The 18,469-nt window shown below is 45.6% G+C and overlaps 1 protein-coding gene across 1 annotated transcript in view; it reads left to right on the top strand.

Moving 5' to 3' along the window:
• Positions 1-18,469, top strand: part of LOC107189005 (cysteine-rich motor neuron 1 protein) — a 104,544-nt gene that overhangs the window by 13,218 nt on the left and 72,857 nt on the right. Inside the window, exons 3-4 of the mRNA XM_015577434.1 lie at positions 4,927-5,151; positions 10,066-10,110. Coding sequence (XP_015432920.1) covers positions 4,927-5,151; positions 10,066-10,110 — 270 coding nt within the window. The remainder of the gene's footprint in view (positions 1-4,926; positions 5,152-10,065; positions 10,111-18,469) is intronic.

Here is an 18,469-nt window from a genome sequence, read left to right as displayed (position 1 = left end):
CCGTAACCGCCGGAGCATTACAGGATACGTACGTGTCTATACAGGACGGTGTTCGGTAAATATGTAGTTATGTTTAACGGTGATTCGGTCGATATTTCCGATGGACACCTTTTTGCATTGGTACGGTTCTCAATGTTCCAACGTATTCGAAATAGGTATTTAGTTATGATTCAGAGGTTCGTTTGGTTCGTGACTGAAATTGTTCGCGAGACCGATCGATGATTCTCAGATTCGATCGGTGGATCTTGTAAGGATGTTGTTGTCGATAATTAATTCATCGAAATTATCCCAGTAGAACCTGGTACGCGAGCGCAGAGCAGACCGCGAAGGCTGGAAGATCGCAAGATGCACAACGGAACGGGTAGACATCGTTACGATCCATGCTGGTTTCGGAAACGCGACCGCAGGATCGTTGGTACGGAAACCAGCGGAGGTATCGCTATTATTCGCGATGCGGCGGCATCGCAGGAAAACGCGCAATTTCACGTGCGCGCACGTTGGAGCGGTTAAGCCAAGGATTCCTGGTGTATCCTGCGAGGGTCTGTCTCTATGTATACTCTGTATGTAGGGTCTGTCGCTCTGTGTACGGTTGCAATCGATTACTTGCTTTATTTCGCGTGAGCCGTCGGAACCTCGGCGAGCCTTGTTATTACACCGTCACACAGTGGGTGGTGCGAGTCAATCGCGGCCCCGTCCTCGAACGCACAGATTACCGCGTGTGCGCGCGATTGCGATTCGTGACATTACGCGATTCGGTAAGAGACAGGAGAGATCCAACGGCAGAGATAGACGATGTTATAACATCGATGGATTGCGCCGTGATAACCTGGATGCATCAGACGGATTTTCGGATTTTAAATACGATAGGATACCAGTCCATGGAAAGCAAACACTCGGACAAGGGGAGGGGTTGAGATCTGTACTGTTCGGCTTGTCACGAAAGGCTGTGTGTCGTCGGCACCAAACGTATTGTACGCGTGACTGGGGTGGCCACAGCGTGATGTTCGCGTATCTGTACACAATTTCAGATCGAATCGGACGTTTGATCGGTCGGTCGAGTAATGTTATCTCCCGTCGCTCGTTTCGCAATCCAAAGACGAAGCAGCCACCGTTAAGACGTACTAAGCAGCGCGCGAGATTCAATTTGAGGAGTTAATTAGGATGCATCGCGGCTACGGGTAAAGAGAATAACTGCCAAAGTTCCGGGGAAAATTAGGCACCGGGTGAAAACCGAGTGGGCGGAGTCTCGTGAATCTTTTTCATGTATTCCCCGTAAATTTGAGCTCGCTTTAAACGAATTTATCGCTCCGGGGATTTCGAATCACGGAATGGATTAACGTCAACGGGAATGCCCTTCTGGTTGCGAAAATGTCCTTCTCGATATCGAGGTTCTCGGCGCGTTCGTCGAATTCACCGTAATTTTCTCAAGTATCGTACATTACGTTTGTACGTATGTATACATATACTGTAGAAACAAGCTCGTTTCGCCTTCGATCATGGCTCTCGGAGCTTGGTAGAGGTAGGAATTTCGAAACAAAACGTATACTTTATGTGCACGGTATTTTTGAAACATTCATGATGTTCGGGAGATTCGTTCCGTACGCATCGAATGAATAGAATCGGTTAACTGTATACTCGTGCGACGGATCGACCCATTTTTCATTGTCGTTCACCACGTACTCGTTGTATTAACATCGCCTCGACCTTTCGCGAAACGACTCGAACATGGACACGAATTTAATTCGCGGGCACGGACGTATGCTGGTTTATCTCGTTGTATTTCAGGCAACACGAGATTCGATATAATGGAATAAGGGCCACGTTGCCAGGGGATTGTAAATCAAATAACTTGTTTTATCCTTTCGGTCGAGCAAATCCCGTTCCTTCGTTAGGTACACCTATTCTTATGTTTTATCAAAGATTAACAGAGTTGTGAAAAAGCGAAACGCGTAATTCTTTTACGATATTATACGGGAGAATATCTTGCTCGCTCCGTTATCGAATAATGAAAACAAACCAAAGTGAGCGCGTCTCATAATTATCTCGGACGATCGATCATTGTTCGCGCGACGGCTAATGAGAAGGCATAGTTTTAGTTTCCGGTTCGTTTAATTGTTACGGACGTCTACGTCAGTCCGGGAAACAAATAGCTGTCAAGCCGTACGGTGCATTTTGATGTCGCGTTTTTTTCTCTGTTACGCACGCGAACGGACTTGGAAAAAAAATTCGCAGACACCGCCTGGCCGGGTGGTTGTACGCTTTCCTGTTTTCCGCGTCTCCCGTTCCGCTGTCCGTTTTCAGTTTCCCGTCAGTAGATGATTTCCATGGGCACGAGTCGCGCTAAACGTGCGCGGACTGATTAAGTCGCCTCTCGTTCCGCGCGTGTAATTTACTTAGTGTCTGCCAGACCGACCCGTTATTTTTCATAACACCATTCTCTTCGTAACCGGAAATCTACATTTCACAGAGTCTCCGAACACCGTTTCCGCCTGGACCGCCCAACGTGTCGCGAATTTTAGTTTTTACTTTTGACAAATCAGCTTTACCCATACTTCCGTATTTCCTAGTAAACTCCATTGTTGATTTTTCCATCGAGTTCTTCTAAATCCGGGAAAAATCCTCACACGTGGAAGTCTCGCGTGAAGCACGATTTCTACGCGTTAGTATCCGCTCAAGCGGTTATTCGAATTGTTCGAGATTCTCGAATTTTTACTTCGTTACCAACTCGGGAACAATGGGGATAGAATCCACCGCGAGAACAGTACTGCACATACATACGTTGTACACGCTGCTACTTTTAGCTGAAATCGCATTAAGAAACTTTTCCTTTATAAATTAACCGGTAAATTAGATATTGTTATCGTCGTTGCGGCAAATTGACCGAGTCTCTTTGAATGAACCGCTAACACGTGTGAATGCGTCGTGTGGGCGAAAGTTACGATACCAATGACAAGTTGCGCATTAGTCAACAATCGTCGATGTCTTACTATTTCGACTGCGGCAATACGGAAGCCGAAGAAGAGGTGATAGACATTCGCAAACATAAATCTCGCCGTGTTTTGCGCGTGAAACGGACGTTTCCGCGGATTTGTGGTAATTTCGGTTAGTTCCCGTGTTTGAGCAAGTTCCCGGAGAATTTGGGATTTTCTTGATCGAAAGGCGGTTCGTTTCGGTTCGGTTCGGTCGAGAGCGTTCACTCCCTTGGTTGTGTACTCGGCGAACCGCGGTCAATTAGCCGGAAGCGCATTCAGACCATTAACTCGAAATGAATTCGCGTTTAGGGTTTGCTTCGGCGCGGAAGATCGATCGGTAAACCGATCGGCAAATTCGATTTCTGGGGCGCTCGACTGTGGATTATTAAACTTATCGATCGGGTAACTCGGCCGTCGAGGCGAGTCTAGTCGCGGCGCGGAGGGGAGAGGCGAAGAGAGCCGAGGTGAAGCACGGCGGCATGATTACGCGGGGGCTTGGCTATCTCTCCTTCCAAGTTGCTCCTGCTGCAAAGTTACATCCTCCTTTGCAACAAATAACTCCCATTCTCTTATTTCTTTCCTTCCACTCTATAAAAGCGAGGGACACTTTTCTGGGTCGTTCCGTCGACGTGTACACGATATTTCGATCTCCACGGTTCCTCCTCGAAATCGCGGCGAATCTTGCCATTCCCGCAGTTCCCGATCAGATAGCTGCTTCGGTTTTGCGCGACGCTCGTAATTGAATCCGAATTTGTCGTTGGTGTATACACAGAGTATCGTTAGGAAACCACGTTATATTCTCCCGGGCACGATAGGAAGCCGTAGTCGAAACCTGGACGTGTATTGTACGTACCTGGCCTGTTTACCGATGTTGCCAACGCGTAATCGGACTGACTTTCTGGTATTGATGCGAGGCTTCGTGTCGCACGGAAATTCACCTCGTACACGTCGAACCGATGCATATTTTCTTGAACGTTTTACTCGTTACGGGAATACCACGGGCGTACCTTGTAAAAGGAACAACGAGACGAAGCTTCCGACGACTTTTTTTTCGAACGAAACGAACCGAGTTTAACATTTTTTTTTTATCGTTCACGTTGTATTTTCCATATGTTTTCGATCCGCCACGCTGTGAACAATGTGACGAATCGTGTTGTGAATCGCAAGTGTAATTAAAATTGAATCCAATCTTCGAAACTCGATAATTGTTACCGATGGAACCGGCACGCACTCTCGCAAAAACAGCGAAAGCTTCGAAAAATAATTATCTCACAGTGAAAAACATAGAGAACAACGGAAACAACGCTGAGTGGAAAACAGCGGCGCGATATTATCTGTCGTGCTTTCGATCTCGAATTTAATTCGTGTATTATTCGCGACTCTTTGTTACTGGTTCCTCCCAAAGGGACAGCGAAATAAACAAAATGTGGATTCGTGTAAACGAATTCGTAACGATTTTGCGACGCGTTGCGCTGCGACCCGCGTGTCTTTTTCTGCCAGCTCGAGTGTGCGTTATCTCTCTCCATTCTGTAGGATCATATGGCCTCCAGACCCGTTAAGAAGAGTTAGGAAACTGGGAAAAGCGAAAGGGCACCGTAGCTTATCTGGTTAAGGCTCGGTCTGGTCAGCCATGGGTCTGAAAAATCTCTTTTTCCTCGGTCCTCACAATTTATACAGTCATTTTTCGTCACGAGAAAAGAGAAACTACAGACTATGTATCTCGATTTCCCGGCAATCCCTGTATATTATCGTCACGTTGTTTTCCGAACGAACGGAAGGGAAACGATGCGTGTGTGCCCAATTTAGAAGGATAATTTAGGAAGAGCGAGTGTATCGAATCTGGCGAGATATTCGGGCGTAGAGAATTCTCATTATCAATTTCATTATCGAGGAAACATTTCATCCAAGGATAATTATATCCTAGCATTTTCCGTACCACGTGCAATTTTTACAGAGATTCCGGGCAGATGGAGAAGGCATTGTCCGAACGGGCCGATACTGTCGGAGCCTGGATGCAACTTGGTTTCTGAGGGAATCACCGGAGAGAACGGAAATACAGTGGCGACAGGAAAGTGCGTTTGTGGACCACCGGTACCTCGGTGTCCGGACGAGCCACGGCCTTACATGTACCTCACGCGATACGAGTGCAAGCTGAATTTGGCTGCAAAAATGGGTTACGGTAAGTTTTCTACAGTTTCTCATCCTGTAACATTTATATGTACCTACAGTTAGACTCAGTGCACACAAACGGTGCGGTGTGGTTGCGATTTCGCGATGATTACGTTGCGTCGATCATCGCTTTGACTAGATAACTTTTACGTACGATTTATTCGCCTCGTGTTAACGCGTGTATTCGACGTCAAGCAACGTTGATATTATTACATATGTATGTATGTGGCGTCCGATGAAAATAGCAGGTACGTTTTGAAAGTTATGTTATGGCTGAGGAACACGATGTAAACAATTGACTTTTTCAATATCGGAAGGAAAGATTGAACTCCCCAATCCAACGCGAGTAATCTCGTTGGTCCGTGCTCCGTTCGCGTTACGCAATTATACTGGAAAGAATAAATATCGATCGCGGATCGTATAACCTGCATTCACGTGAATCCAGCTGACCTTCTGTTTAATAACGCTCTGTCCATTATAAATAGACGGTTCGTTAATACTTTTGTCGGCTATTGCAGTTTTATGGTATGTTGCAAAGGCAAATATTTCTTTCCGATTTATTTAATTGGCTTCTATGTATAGATGTGCGGGTGTACACGTGTCGTAGATAGGAAATTCGAATCGCTGGTTTTCCGCTTGTTTCTGAAAATAAGAGTCGTTAGAGTGGACGGAGTATGTGAAAGAAAGGAGAGCGGGAGCTGAAGTAACGAAACGGCAGTTGCCCGTTAATGAAAAGAAAATATAAATAGTAGCAAAAGAAAGAGACAATGGTGACTAAGGGAAAAGAAAGGTCAGGAGGACGAGGGATGCCACTGCCGCCGCCGCCGCCGACGTCGTCGCGACGACAGCGATGTTAATGAGAAAGAGACACGGACGAACAAGTCGGGGGTGACGTGCTCGTTCTTTTCGCTTCTTTGTTTCTGATTAAAGCAACCAAAAATAACCGTGTTACTCGAAAGAGTGGTTCGGTTACGCGTGTACGATCGTCAGCTTCCTTTCAACGTTCGATTCAACGATTCGTCCACTGAAGAATAATCGATCGAAAGACAGTCTAAATGGGATACGAAGAAATTACGGCCCACGAACAGTTACGCTTTCCATTGTTCTTTCAGGGGCGCCGCGGCGTATCGATTAACGAATAAGTCGCTGACAATTATAGTACGAGGTTCCGGAACTACCTTATATAAAATCAATAGTTAAGTCGTCTTTTCATTCAGCTAAACTTTCGGCAGTCTACCCCCGGCAGACTTGGCTGTTGAACGTGTAACGAAGTTGTTAGCGAGTGAGTAACAAAAGTAGTTACCTCCCTCCACCGGGGCGGAAAGTTAAATTCGATTCGTCGGGAGAAGTTTAATCGTGTACGTACTTTAAAGGTAGAGGGAGCATGCGGATTGTTCCTTTGCGGGGAGTCAAACACGCGACTAACATTTCTAAGTCCGTCGAACTGAGCCGAACAAAGAGACGGTGAGAACTAAGAGTTACTTTCCCACTATTTTCACCATATTTTCCCGATCACTTTCAGTTTCGAAACCGTCCAGCTCGTTCGGGGGCGTTCCCTTCTACAATTACTCGGAGCGAATAATGCAAACTGCGCGGAGTCCTCGTTATTTTAGAAATTCCTAGCCGACCACTTTACCCGGGCGTTTACTTCAATAGTAAAAGTTTCACCGTAACTTTACTCATTTTCTCAGAATCCCACTCTTATCGGTAACAAGTGCGTATTTCGTCGGAGATTTTGTCCGACAAACTTTCCTTCCCAAAGTATTTGCATACGGAATACATATGTACGTTGTAGAACAGTTATGGGCAGACGGATGATGCATGAAATCGGTCCAGCTGACCGTATGAAATATTGTAACACACAAAAAAAAAGTAATAAAACGAACAAACGCGATGCTGATCCTAAACGGACAGACACATCGAATCCGGTTTCCATTTCGAACAGCTTTTCAGGTTGAAATAAAATACGAAATCGTAACGTATGGCGATCATCGATTTCCAAGCGAATATCGGTCATTATTCGAAAGTTTTCCCATTTTGCCTATTAATTCGTTCGCAAACTACAGGCAACTAATGGAGTTAATTTCAGTAATTATTACCAAAATTTACCCAACGTTCGAGTGTCCCCCTGTCCTCGTGGTTATTACAAGGTATTAATGCCTTTTGTAACGTACACGGAAAGCGTGCGTTTCGGCTGCGAGTTCGACGGTTAGATAGACTTTATAACAACTTTAGTTTGAGTTTATACTAGACTATTGCTTCGGTTTCATTTCCTGCGCCAGTTCACCGTCGAGTTGCCACGATTCTACGTGGAAACTAACTTGGAAACTAATCGATGCATATATTGACTAAACGTCCATGTAATGAGAGACTTAGGTATTGTGCTTAGGTAGGTATCGCGTCTTCTATACCTACAAGGTGACCGGAATTACAATTCGAATCTGTGCAAGTGTTTTGAACCGTTCTAAAATTGCTTTTTCTTGCTTGTCGGCGATGCTGTTTTGTATTCGAGGCGAAGGAGCTTTTCGGTTGAATAAAACAGTCGACTGGGGCGAGGGGGGATATGTTTTCCATTTTGTCTGTTGAAATGAGAATCGGGTCCGCGTGTGCGAGAGTAGAAAGACCTAACCCAGACCCGTGTCAGGAAAATTGAGAAAAAAAAAACGACTGGAGGAAAAGGGGCGTAAGAGTCCCTTCATCTTTCGCACCCTTAGGAATTTCTTAGGCTCGTTTTTGCGCGTAGCGACTCTTCTCACGTATCGAATCCAATCACCGTTTGACTCGACGATACGGCGAAACTTCGGAACATTTTGTTATGCCAGGGGTATGCTAGCTTGGCAACCTTTCTTCTTCGTAAATTACAAAACACCTTTTTCTCGATCGTGTCTTTGCTTCGTACCATAAGAGCTATAAAATACTACTTCTTTTCCGAAGCGTTCACTCCCTTAATCCGTAGTCGAGTTACTCTTCCAAGCGCTAATCCTGCTTTTAGTAATCGCAAAGAAGAGCACAAAGGTAGGTATTACTATAAGATTACCGCCTATCCCCGGGATATCTTCTTTCGTACACTCGAGTAACCAATAACTTCATAATTGGGTCGTTACACGAACGCTTTATCGATCGTGGGATTCAATTTAATCCCTTTCAAAGAGCTGGTCAGGTAGAAGTGAACGCGCAGCTATTGCACTCGTACGAACGGTATCAACGAAGCGGACACCAACTTTTTCTACGGTTAGGTATAATTCATGTGTTTCTGCCCGAATCCTACATACAACATAGTGTAAAAGTTTGACGCAACGCGCGTGGATGTCTGTATAATGTCGTAGGTACTACAACAATTGGCTTCCAGTCTTTCTCGTCACGAATTCTCGCTGTACGCATATACAGGGTGTTCGGTAATAGGTGTCCGAAAGTTTAAAGAGTAATTCTATCTACCCATATAAAACGATACTCAAGAGTAACAAATATCCACTAAAAAATTAGGGTGAAATTAGGCAATCCGTAGGCAACAGGCAAGTATGTACAAAGCAGCTGAACAGAGGGGCCTTACAGTGCTATAAAAAGTCAATGAGAATCCCAGACATACATATTTCGCAGTAAACTGTGGGAAAGTCGACGATACCCGTCAGAGTTAGAGGAATTTGTATCACTTTGAAAATTCTTGGACAGTATTGAACTTACCTATTCCATGAAGTCTTCACGGGTGAAGTCCAAACAATTTGTGGCACACACAGCGAGTATTCACCAAAAAGTTTGCACGTAAATAACGAATATCCGTTAACGAGTATGCACATAAACACCGAATGTTTATTAAAGATCATACACATACACGACAATTATTCATTAGTAAGGTCACATATACACTGCGAATGTCCGTCGAAGTGCTACAGTAACTACACCAAAGAAAATTAAACTGAGTTACACGGAAGGAACAGCTAAGAATTCAGTACAGAAATACGTTTGAAACCGTGCGTTGTAGATCCTTCGAGGAACCAATAGAATCTGCTGCCATGATCTACCTTGCAAAAGGTCAATACCCAGCATATCGATCCCCACTTTTCCACCGTTGACCAATGAAACCCAAGTGTTTGTGACCGATGGTTCTGTTTGCACCGCGGGGGACTTTTGGGGGAGATTTCGAACACCCTGTACATTTCACCGCCACCAAATATTTTTCGTGAAAACGAGTTTGAAAAGCTGTCGCGCGTCGACGTAAGTCAGACGGATGAGTTGATTAGAGCAAAGAGCAGTTACGTGTTCGCAAATATTAATGGCAAATACCGCGATGGTTGTCCCGAGAAGATTAGCCGGAGGATTTCGTGGTCGGTACTTCCGGATAACTTTACGTTTGTTTAGGTTTCGCCTCGATGTCGCACAAAATTTACTTTCCATATTAGCCGTTCGGTAATCTATTCAAGTATTTGCGCGATAAATGTCTCCGAATGGATGAAATATCGAGTTGCTTAAGTATGAATAAACTCATAATTTATAATGTATCCGTACGATTCAAGGTGGATAGCGCTCCAAGCTACCGTTGCATACATGCACGTGTAAGTACCTACGTGCGTATTATTCGTCGAAGGCACGATTGAAATTTGTGGCTAATAATAATTTATCAGCCGTTGTCGGTTAGAATCATCTCCGTTTTCAGAATAATATACGCATTATCGAGCGTATTTAAACAAACAGATATATGTATATGTATGTATATGTATATTTACTCGAGACTCCTGATCTCAGAAGCATGTAGTAAGCCGTGAATTTTGTTGTTTTTTCTGCCAGAGGTTTCGCAAACAAGCAGTCGCAAACGCGATGCGCGTATAAAATAAGGATTAATTGATTCGCGCCGAGTATTTTCCACGAAGGCAGAAGTGCCGTCCCTCTGACGAGAGTAGAGGCTAACGCTGATAAACTTCTGTTTCAGATGACCTCTTTAATTCCGGAGACACGGTGGCAGACGACGTCGAAGGTGAGTCGCTTTTAGTCGATTTCGAAAGTTTCCGGAAGGAGTTTTAATTGAGTGTATTTAGTATTCATCGGCGATCGAGTTTGAAGGATTAAAGTGAAATTACGCGGGTACGCTTGCATTTCGTTAACGAACTACGTTGTACTTTTCACTTCGTTCGGACTTTTATCGAGAAACAGGTCCTAAGTCTAATGGTACTGTCGCTGCAACTTGCTTCGCATTCGCCACGATCACGAGCTCTCAGTTTTTCTTTCACGGAGGCCGAAGTAAAGAAGTAAAACCTACTAGATATCAAGAGCATCGTCGCCGCTAGCTTCGGTTTTACGCTTAAATTCTTACTACCATCGTCGCTCAAACGAATTGCGCGAAGAATAAATTATTTATCCGGAACACGCGTAAACTGGTCCTGTCGATTTTCATTGGTCTATTTACGCGCTTTCACGGTTTTTAATCTTTTCTATTGCTCCGATATCTCGTTCGGGTTACAGGTATTGTTACGATAATAATAAATTGAAATTTATTTGCGAACGTATCTCGTTTCCCTTTAGAGTGGAATGCGCGATTTTTTTTTTGTTCCGTACAAATCCCACGGTTCTGTGTATCGGCGGACAGTTATTAATATCGCCGATGAAAACGGGATATTACTCGATCGTCAGTGTTATATCCCATCACATTTTTGATAAACTGGGAAATATATTCCGCTGGATGATCGAAGTTACACGTACACGATAATATTAGTTTTCAGTATGCGTCGGAGGATCGGAGGATCTCCCCGTTTGATCGATTATCGCTTTACATACACTTTACACTTTCATCCGTGTGAGTAAGTGGCGAAGTAGCCTGAAATGTATGGATCGATGGTGGTTTAGGAGATTAGGAAGCCGGTGCTTCTAATTACCGCGGATACCATGGATAGGCAGCGAGCACACCGTTTCCTCCTGACTGAAAAAAAGAGGTTCTCAGTTGGACGATGAGTAGGTATATGTATCCGTGGAGGGCAGCCCGGACGAATCGCATAAGCGAGAAATTGAATTACCCGGAGGGACTGGGAGAAGCCATCGCGCGAGGGTCAACCAGACAGACGGCGCGAGGAACTAATTCAATTTGGTAGTTGAGAGAGCGGGGTTCGCCTCTTGCGAAAGTGGAAAGAAAGGGCAACAATGCCGCGATAAGAACTTCCCTTTTTAGACGGGACACGTTAGCCTGTTTCGCGCGGTACATTATCGGCAACCCGGAATAAGATGAAAGTTTACGAAGAAAACGGGTTGGCCAACAAAAGGAATTCCGTGTGTGACACGTAACGTGCACGGGAACGCTAAGTGCCGGGGCAACTATACCTGCTTATTTTTCGGGAAATTTTTATCGACTTTCGCGCAGGGGGGGGGGGGGTTAGTAATTGCAAAAGGAAGAAATTTCGCGCGAAATGCTGACTTATTTTTCACTCGAGTCTTTAAATGTCGATTAATGTTTACCGATGTTCGATCACCTCGAAGAAACGCGAACGAAAATAGGTACCATAACGATCGGGATCGTAAGAACGAAGGCCAAGGTATGCAATTAAATGGTTACGCTCGGCTTGGAACGCAAGAGTGATTTAATTTGGAGCGGAGTAGGTCGCACCGACTCTCGCAAAACACCCGATAAGAACTTTCATCCCGAGACCAACGTACAACACCTCGAGGCTACTGCTTGACAAACGGTTCAAGTTTTAACGAAGAATAAACGTGATTCCGCCTCGCGACACCTTCTCGGCAATCAGTTTAACGGCGGCGAAGCCGGGCAAGTTACTCGTTTGAATTCGATAAGAATTTGTTCGCGGCTGCGGTACCGCATCGATCCGAACGGTATTGGTTCGTCAGTGTTCGAGGCATGGTCGACGAGTCAGGAACGTCCTCGTTAAATCTCGAATTCTTTCTTCGATGTAATTGTTAGGGAGCTCTGGAATTTCTCGATTAAATGTCGGATCGATTAACTTCATCTCCGATTCAGAGCCGAATCGGAAGATTCTGTCGCGACGGAATCTACCGATCTAAACCAGAGGGATTTTCGGAATTTCAACGTAATTAAACTACGACTACACTGGTTAACCGCGAGATTGTTGCGTTGATACACAAAAGCGTATGTACGGAGTATCTCTGACCACGTTCTTCCAACTTAGATTTCGTGTGTATGTATATGTATGTTCGGCCGCAACAAGATGCTCCAAAGTTTCATACTTTCTTCCCCGTTTGCCTCGAGAAGTCGGGCTATCGTCGCGAATCTCTGCGAGTCCGCGTTAGTATCGCGACTCCAAACACAGTCGGGGAATCGTCGAGAAATACAATTCCGGATCGTCGTCTTTTTCCAGTTTCAAGTTCTTAACAAATACGTGGAAGTCCGCGGAACGTCTTCACGCTTTTACAGACTTCCGGAATGCCTCGAGTTTCTGCAGTCGATAGTAGTTTGGTAGTTCCCTTGGTTCTCGCTTTTCACCGGAAGACCAGAACGTTATTTCAAATCGTTTTCGTTCCTTCCTCCTCCTCCTCGCCCTCCTACTCCAACATAACTAGTTGACGCGTAACGCACACGTCACCACCCACGAGTTTCATTTCCGTTGCGACGGTTGGTCTCTGTTAAAAAAAAAAAAAAAAAAGATGGGAACAATTTTGTAATCCGTTTTTCGTGCCACGCCTCGCCACTGCAACAATACAAAATCTGTTATTAGTCGCTACAGGAACACTTTGAAGCGAGGATAAATATTCGAGTTATAGAGTGTTCGATCAATTTTTCAAATGCAACCAGAACGAAGATAAGTTGCAGGGTATTGGAAGACAAAGTGACGGGAATGCGAAAAACTGTACATACCTACACTGGTATCGTGTGTGCTCGCGTTGCTCCGCGAACTGGTTCGTAATTCTCACGAGAGTGGGACCCGCGTCGACTGTTAGCTTCGCACGAGGACCTAGAGCATATTTGCGCCGATAAAACGAATAGATTGTCCCGAGTTTCATGGCAACGACTCTTTTTATCAGTGGCGGCCATGAAAGGACACAAAGGGGAAGAAAAGACGGTTCCACTTGGACTTCGGAAGAAGAGGAACGTCGGAATATCGATAAAAACAAAGTTTATATCCAGCGAGAAAGTTAAACGAAACGAAGCTTTCTATTAAAAAATCGTTTTGGACTTAGGTGAATTTCGAAAGTTTCAAATCGTTCGGAAAGTCTGGCAAATGTTGTCGGGATAAGGATTGCTTTACCTTTCCTCGGCGAAGCATACTTCTTACGAGCATTGATTTCGTGAAAACTTTATTTTTCATCTTGCGCCGGATTCACGCCAGCGATCAAAGGCACGGTCAGATCACGATAAATCTGAATCTAGCTTATATTTCTCTCATTGGATTACGTGTGAGCGTTAAGACAGACGTTCAATTAACGCCGTTAGCCGAATTGCAATTGATTATTTCCTCTTTCCTTTTTCCAACACTCGTCTTTCTATCGAAATTAATTTTCTTCTGTTTTCTTGCATCCCTGCCTCCACTCTCTATCTCCACCTTTCACCGTTTAGTTGCCCATCCCGCAAAAAGTAACGGCTAACCCATCGTCAATTACAAAACGTAGCGTGAAAGTTATAGCTGTATTCTGGAAAGTAATCTAAAAAGTGCGAACAGTAAAGTGTATCCGTAGGTATCGTTATACCGGTCTCGGGGGAAATTCGAGTACAATATACTTCATAAAGCGACCGGTTGTTCAAGAAAGAGGAATCTCGTGCTCGACGACGAAGTGGGGAGCGTTCGAGTCCCGGTTGGAAGAGTCCAACGAAACCGTTTGTTAAAAAGTTATTCCCTTGGCTGCGAGGAAAGGACCATCTTAGTCGCTAATAGCACCAAATGGAATTACACGTAGTGGAGAAAAGGAGGAAACGCGGCAGGTTGGCGCTGGATTTCAAAGTGTCCCGTCGCGTTAATCCCCCCTGGAACAAGGGTCCTTGACGCTTACGAAACGAAGCTACTAAAGAGCAACGAACGTTGCTTCCAACTGTACCCGCGGCTGGGTATATGTATACGTAACTGGACGGGCTCCCGAAATGCATGGCTAAACTTTGCGAACGGAAACGCAATTGTCTTGTGCGAGCGAAGTCGATGATTTATCCAAGATACTCGAGTCCAATTTCCTGACCCTGTGCCGTGTAATATCGAAACAAATGGGAAATCAATCGAGTATACGTATAATTTCGAGAACACCGACAATGACGAAGACGACGACGACGACTTGCCAGATTGGTACATCGCGAGATACGAATTTCCAAGTTTTTCGACAATTGCGATAAGCAACGTGGTTGCTGCCTTGCCAAGTATCGTAATAACTTCTGTCTGCGGGCTTTCCATGGTCCTCGAGTGCTCCAGGAAAATGTCAAGGGAAGATGTCGGAAGCAGCGTTCTCATTCATATTTGTGTTCGCTTGTAAAAACCTTTCCGACGGATTCACGTAATCCCATTTCCGATGGTAATCTTCACTGTTGCGCTTACCCACCGTAGTCGAATAAATTTATCGGAATCGAACGAAAGGAATTCACGAGCATCGAATTTAAAGCACGTTTTCAATGCAAGTGCATTAGGGAGAGTCGAACGCTTCCCGGTTAATGGGCTTCCGATAACTCGGTTAATTGGTTCATCGGCTATCGAGGCGAACGCATCGGATTAGTTCGCGGGGCCCGTGCGCGTTTGTAGCTTACTTTTAGTGGTAATTACATACGATTCGCGAGCAGCACGGATTTCACAAAAGGGAAAAAATGGAAGTCGATCGATCACCCCGGTAGGGGAATCGCGATTGCCGCGATTTCGTTTCCAATCTTTGACGTCCAATTAACGGAACCGTGGGGAATTCGGGTCGCGGAAGGGAATCGGGAACGGGATCGGAATCGGACGGGAGGGGGGAGGGGGCGGCATGGGATTCGATTTCGGGTCACGAATTGCGCCTGTCCGCATCGCGAATACATCTATAGTTCGGCCTTGAAGCACCGAGGGTGAAAGGAGCAATCAATCTGACCCCGGTGTTTCCTCTCCCTGGCACTCATTCTCTTTGACCCGATCTGTAGGAAGACCTCCCAGATCCGAAACACTTTTCACGCTGCTGAAACTCCCTGGAATCTTCCCGCGAGCTTTCGAATCCTCTCCTTCTCTAGTCTTTCCGCATCGCTCCTCTTCTCGAGTTGCTCGACACGTCGCGCGAACAAATTTCTATTGTACATGTATCGAGAATGGCTCTGCCGAGCCGTACGTCGGAGACATAAATAACGATAGAACATCCAGGGGCTCGTATTCGGGCTTCCTCTCCCTTCTTTTCTCCTCTTTACCGTTTGTAAATTCAATTTTGATAACACTCGCCAGACGGTGAAACTTACCAAAATCTCTACGCATTCGTCCCTCCATTCGATAGCCTCGTTTTGTACCGATCGGAGATCGTTTAAATAACACCGAATCGGGAATTTCAACCAAAATCCGTTCTTCTTGGAAAGCTTTGTCGTTTCTCTTGACGGCTTTCCACGGTCGATCCCATATCTTTTCTTTCCTTCCCTTGAGAAATCGAACCGGTCGTTGGTCAGCGCAGTTTGTGCGTTACACATAACCAACGTAAGTTATCGCGCCATATGAATTTAAAATTCGCATCATATGAATTATGAAGCCGGCTAGAACGCTTTTCGTAAGTAACCAACATGCTCGAACGAAATCTAATCGTTTCCGTTAACGCGCATTATGAATCGCGTACGAATTTAGTTGCAAATGCGCGGTTGACAACGTTATAAATCCAGAATGAGGTTACGGATAATGTCACGGACGTTTCACCGATAAATTTCGAACGTTGAAATTAATTGGGTCGGGCGATAAACCGTAGAGGCGGTGTAAAATGAAAAAACTCGCGTACATCATGATACGTGGAGCTTGCACGGCGTTGTTCGGTCCGCTCTCTGCCTGAAAAGAATTAATTATCCGCCGGCGATCGCTGCAGAACTCGTCCAAGTAACCAGAGACAGAAGAGTACGAAGAAAGTGGGAGGGGGAGTAAATCTAAAATTCAGGAATGAATACATTTATTGCAGGACGAGTAATGTCGAGCGCAAATGCGGCCATCTTTCCCGTAGGCACTTTACATAAATGCCTCGGTTAACGCACTATGCCGAGGTTTCAATTCATCCCTTTGCCCGTTCCTCGTCTTCTCTTCCATCCTCCACTATTTGCTCTCGCGATAGACCTGCGTACACATCGTAAAGCATGAAACGTGCGCACGACCGGAGTCAGAGACTTTGCTACAATTTCTACGAACGAGTATAAGGACAGGCATAATTATTCCACCACGGTCTGACGCGACTCGTCGAAACGTTCTCCGTCTTATTGACGTCTTCTACGGGCTGCGATTCACCAGGTACACGGACTGGCAATTTAGAAGGATACAGTGTCTAGGCGCGAGTGTTGGATTTTCGCAGTCCCGAAGGCGGCTGTTTCCACTCGAGTCGCCCCCCATCTTCCGTTTACATCGAGCGTGGAACAATGAAAACAGATTCGGGACACGATGCACCAACGGAGTAGTCGTCGTCTGTTTCTTATCGCGTTCCGTTTGCATTACGCGGTTTGCTGCCTCTTCGGATACGAATAATAATTTATCCGGGATAGTCTGCGAGTTCTCGAGGTATATGCTGGCGTGGCTGCTCGAGGAAGCCGGCCGTCACTTGGGTCCACGTGGCTGTGTGTATGTAGGCGCCTTCGCTCCGCGATGTCGGACGTACGAAACACATCGGGGCTACGTTTTCGAGGACACTTAATCGCCCTTCTCGTAAATAGAGCCTCCGTCAGTCGAGGGACGTCGTAACGAGCTCACAGGGACGAAAGATGGGACAAGAGGGGACAGAAAAGAGGCGCCCTTCGTGAAACTACGACTTTGCTCTGTTCTCGTTTACCGGAGTACCTTTCGTTCTCCCGACAAATTTCGAGAACAGCGCGTTACAAACGTGTCTCCGCTCTTCTCAACGTTTGTAGTCATCGATTTAATCTAGGTGTATCTGGAAGCGCGACGGAGAAAGTAACGGCCGTGGATAGTCAAGAGAATTTTCATTTTGGCCGGGTGTCCGATAATTTCGGTCCGACTCGAAATTATACGAGGCTAACATGATTTAAACGCGATCAGAGCAGACAGATACGTTATACCAATTTAAAAGCGGCAACGCGGTAGAACGCGGTCGTGCATGGTCGTTCATAGTCGGCCTGGAAGCGGAAAATTAAACGCGAGTATGATTTTAGGCGGGCAATTTATATGTAAATGACACCACGACCATTCTAGCCGCATCCCTGTTCTCTCTAATCTATCTTCCTCTCCCCCCCCCTCCCCCCCTCTTTTCTTTGGCCTTACCACTTTTGATTCGACCTCATAGCCGTGCTCTATCTACGCCAAATGTTTAATAATGTTCATTGTTTCGACGTCGCGATGATTTAATACGGCAGTTGATCCATCCCGGTGCGCACCACCGACCGAACACGCCCGCGCAGCTTTTCCACGGATTTCTCGAGATATAAATGGTAACCGCGCCCCTTTCTCTTTCTCTCTCGGAAGCCGGTGATATTCGAGGAACATCGCGAACGAACGACGATAAAATACTAGCGATCATGAATAAAGGGGTTGCTTGCTGGCTTCTGATCCAACCTTGCAGCATCCATCAGACAGCGGGAGGATAGCATCGCGAAATCCACCGCGTAATGTATTCGTCGACTTTACGCGAATCTACGCTCGCGAGTAAGCTCGTGGGAGTAATTCGCGTGCACGCGTTTGTCGGCTTCTTTCTGTCTATGCTTCACGTCGTTGCGATTTAACGCGATGCACTTACTCGTGAACTGATCGGACGTTTCGCCTTTTTATGTGAAAATTTCACCGGAAAATCTATACAGTCTCTAATGTAACCTGTTTGTTTCCGCAAGTGTCGTTTAAATCGCGACAATGAACGACCCTCCCCCCCCCCTCCCATGTTGGGATAGTGTGGTAACGGTGGTACACGATGTTGAATTTAAATTGAATGCGTCTGGTAACTTTAATCCGTTTATAATATGCATCGCGAAAATGCGAAACGGCAATGGCATAGTGGTACGAGCCGACGCATCATTTGTCCAAATCGACGCGATTTGCAAAGCAAACACCAGCCTAACGATGCTCGCGTACACGTACCTCGTATTTGTTAATTATCGCGATTAGAGGCAGATTACGAATTCATCGTCGCTGTTCTTGGTCGCATTGTACGCGTACCCCATTCTCTCTTTCGTCGACGACGATTGCGAAATCTTCAAAGAAGCTGTTTACGCTCGTTTACATGATCACAAGTTTGGTACGCTCGTGTGGACGCTT

This window comes from Dufourea novaeangliae, unplaced genomic scaffold, assembly GCF_001272555.1.
Source record: "Dufourea novaeangliae isolate 0120121106 unplaced genomic scaffold, ASM127255v1 scaffold125, whole genome shotgun sequence".
In the NCBI taxonomy this organism is placed as follows: Eukaryota; Metazoa; Arthropoda; class Insecta; order Hymenoptera; family Halictidae; genus Dufourea; species Dufourea novaeangliae.
The sequence above is the reverse complement of the archived record's forward strand: the minus strand, read 5'-3'. Positions and strand labels throughout refer to the sequence as shown.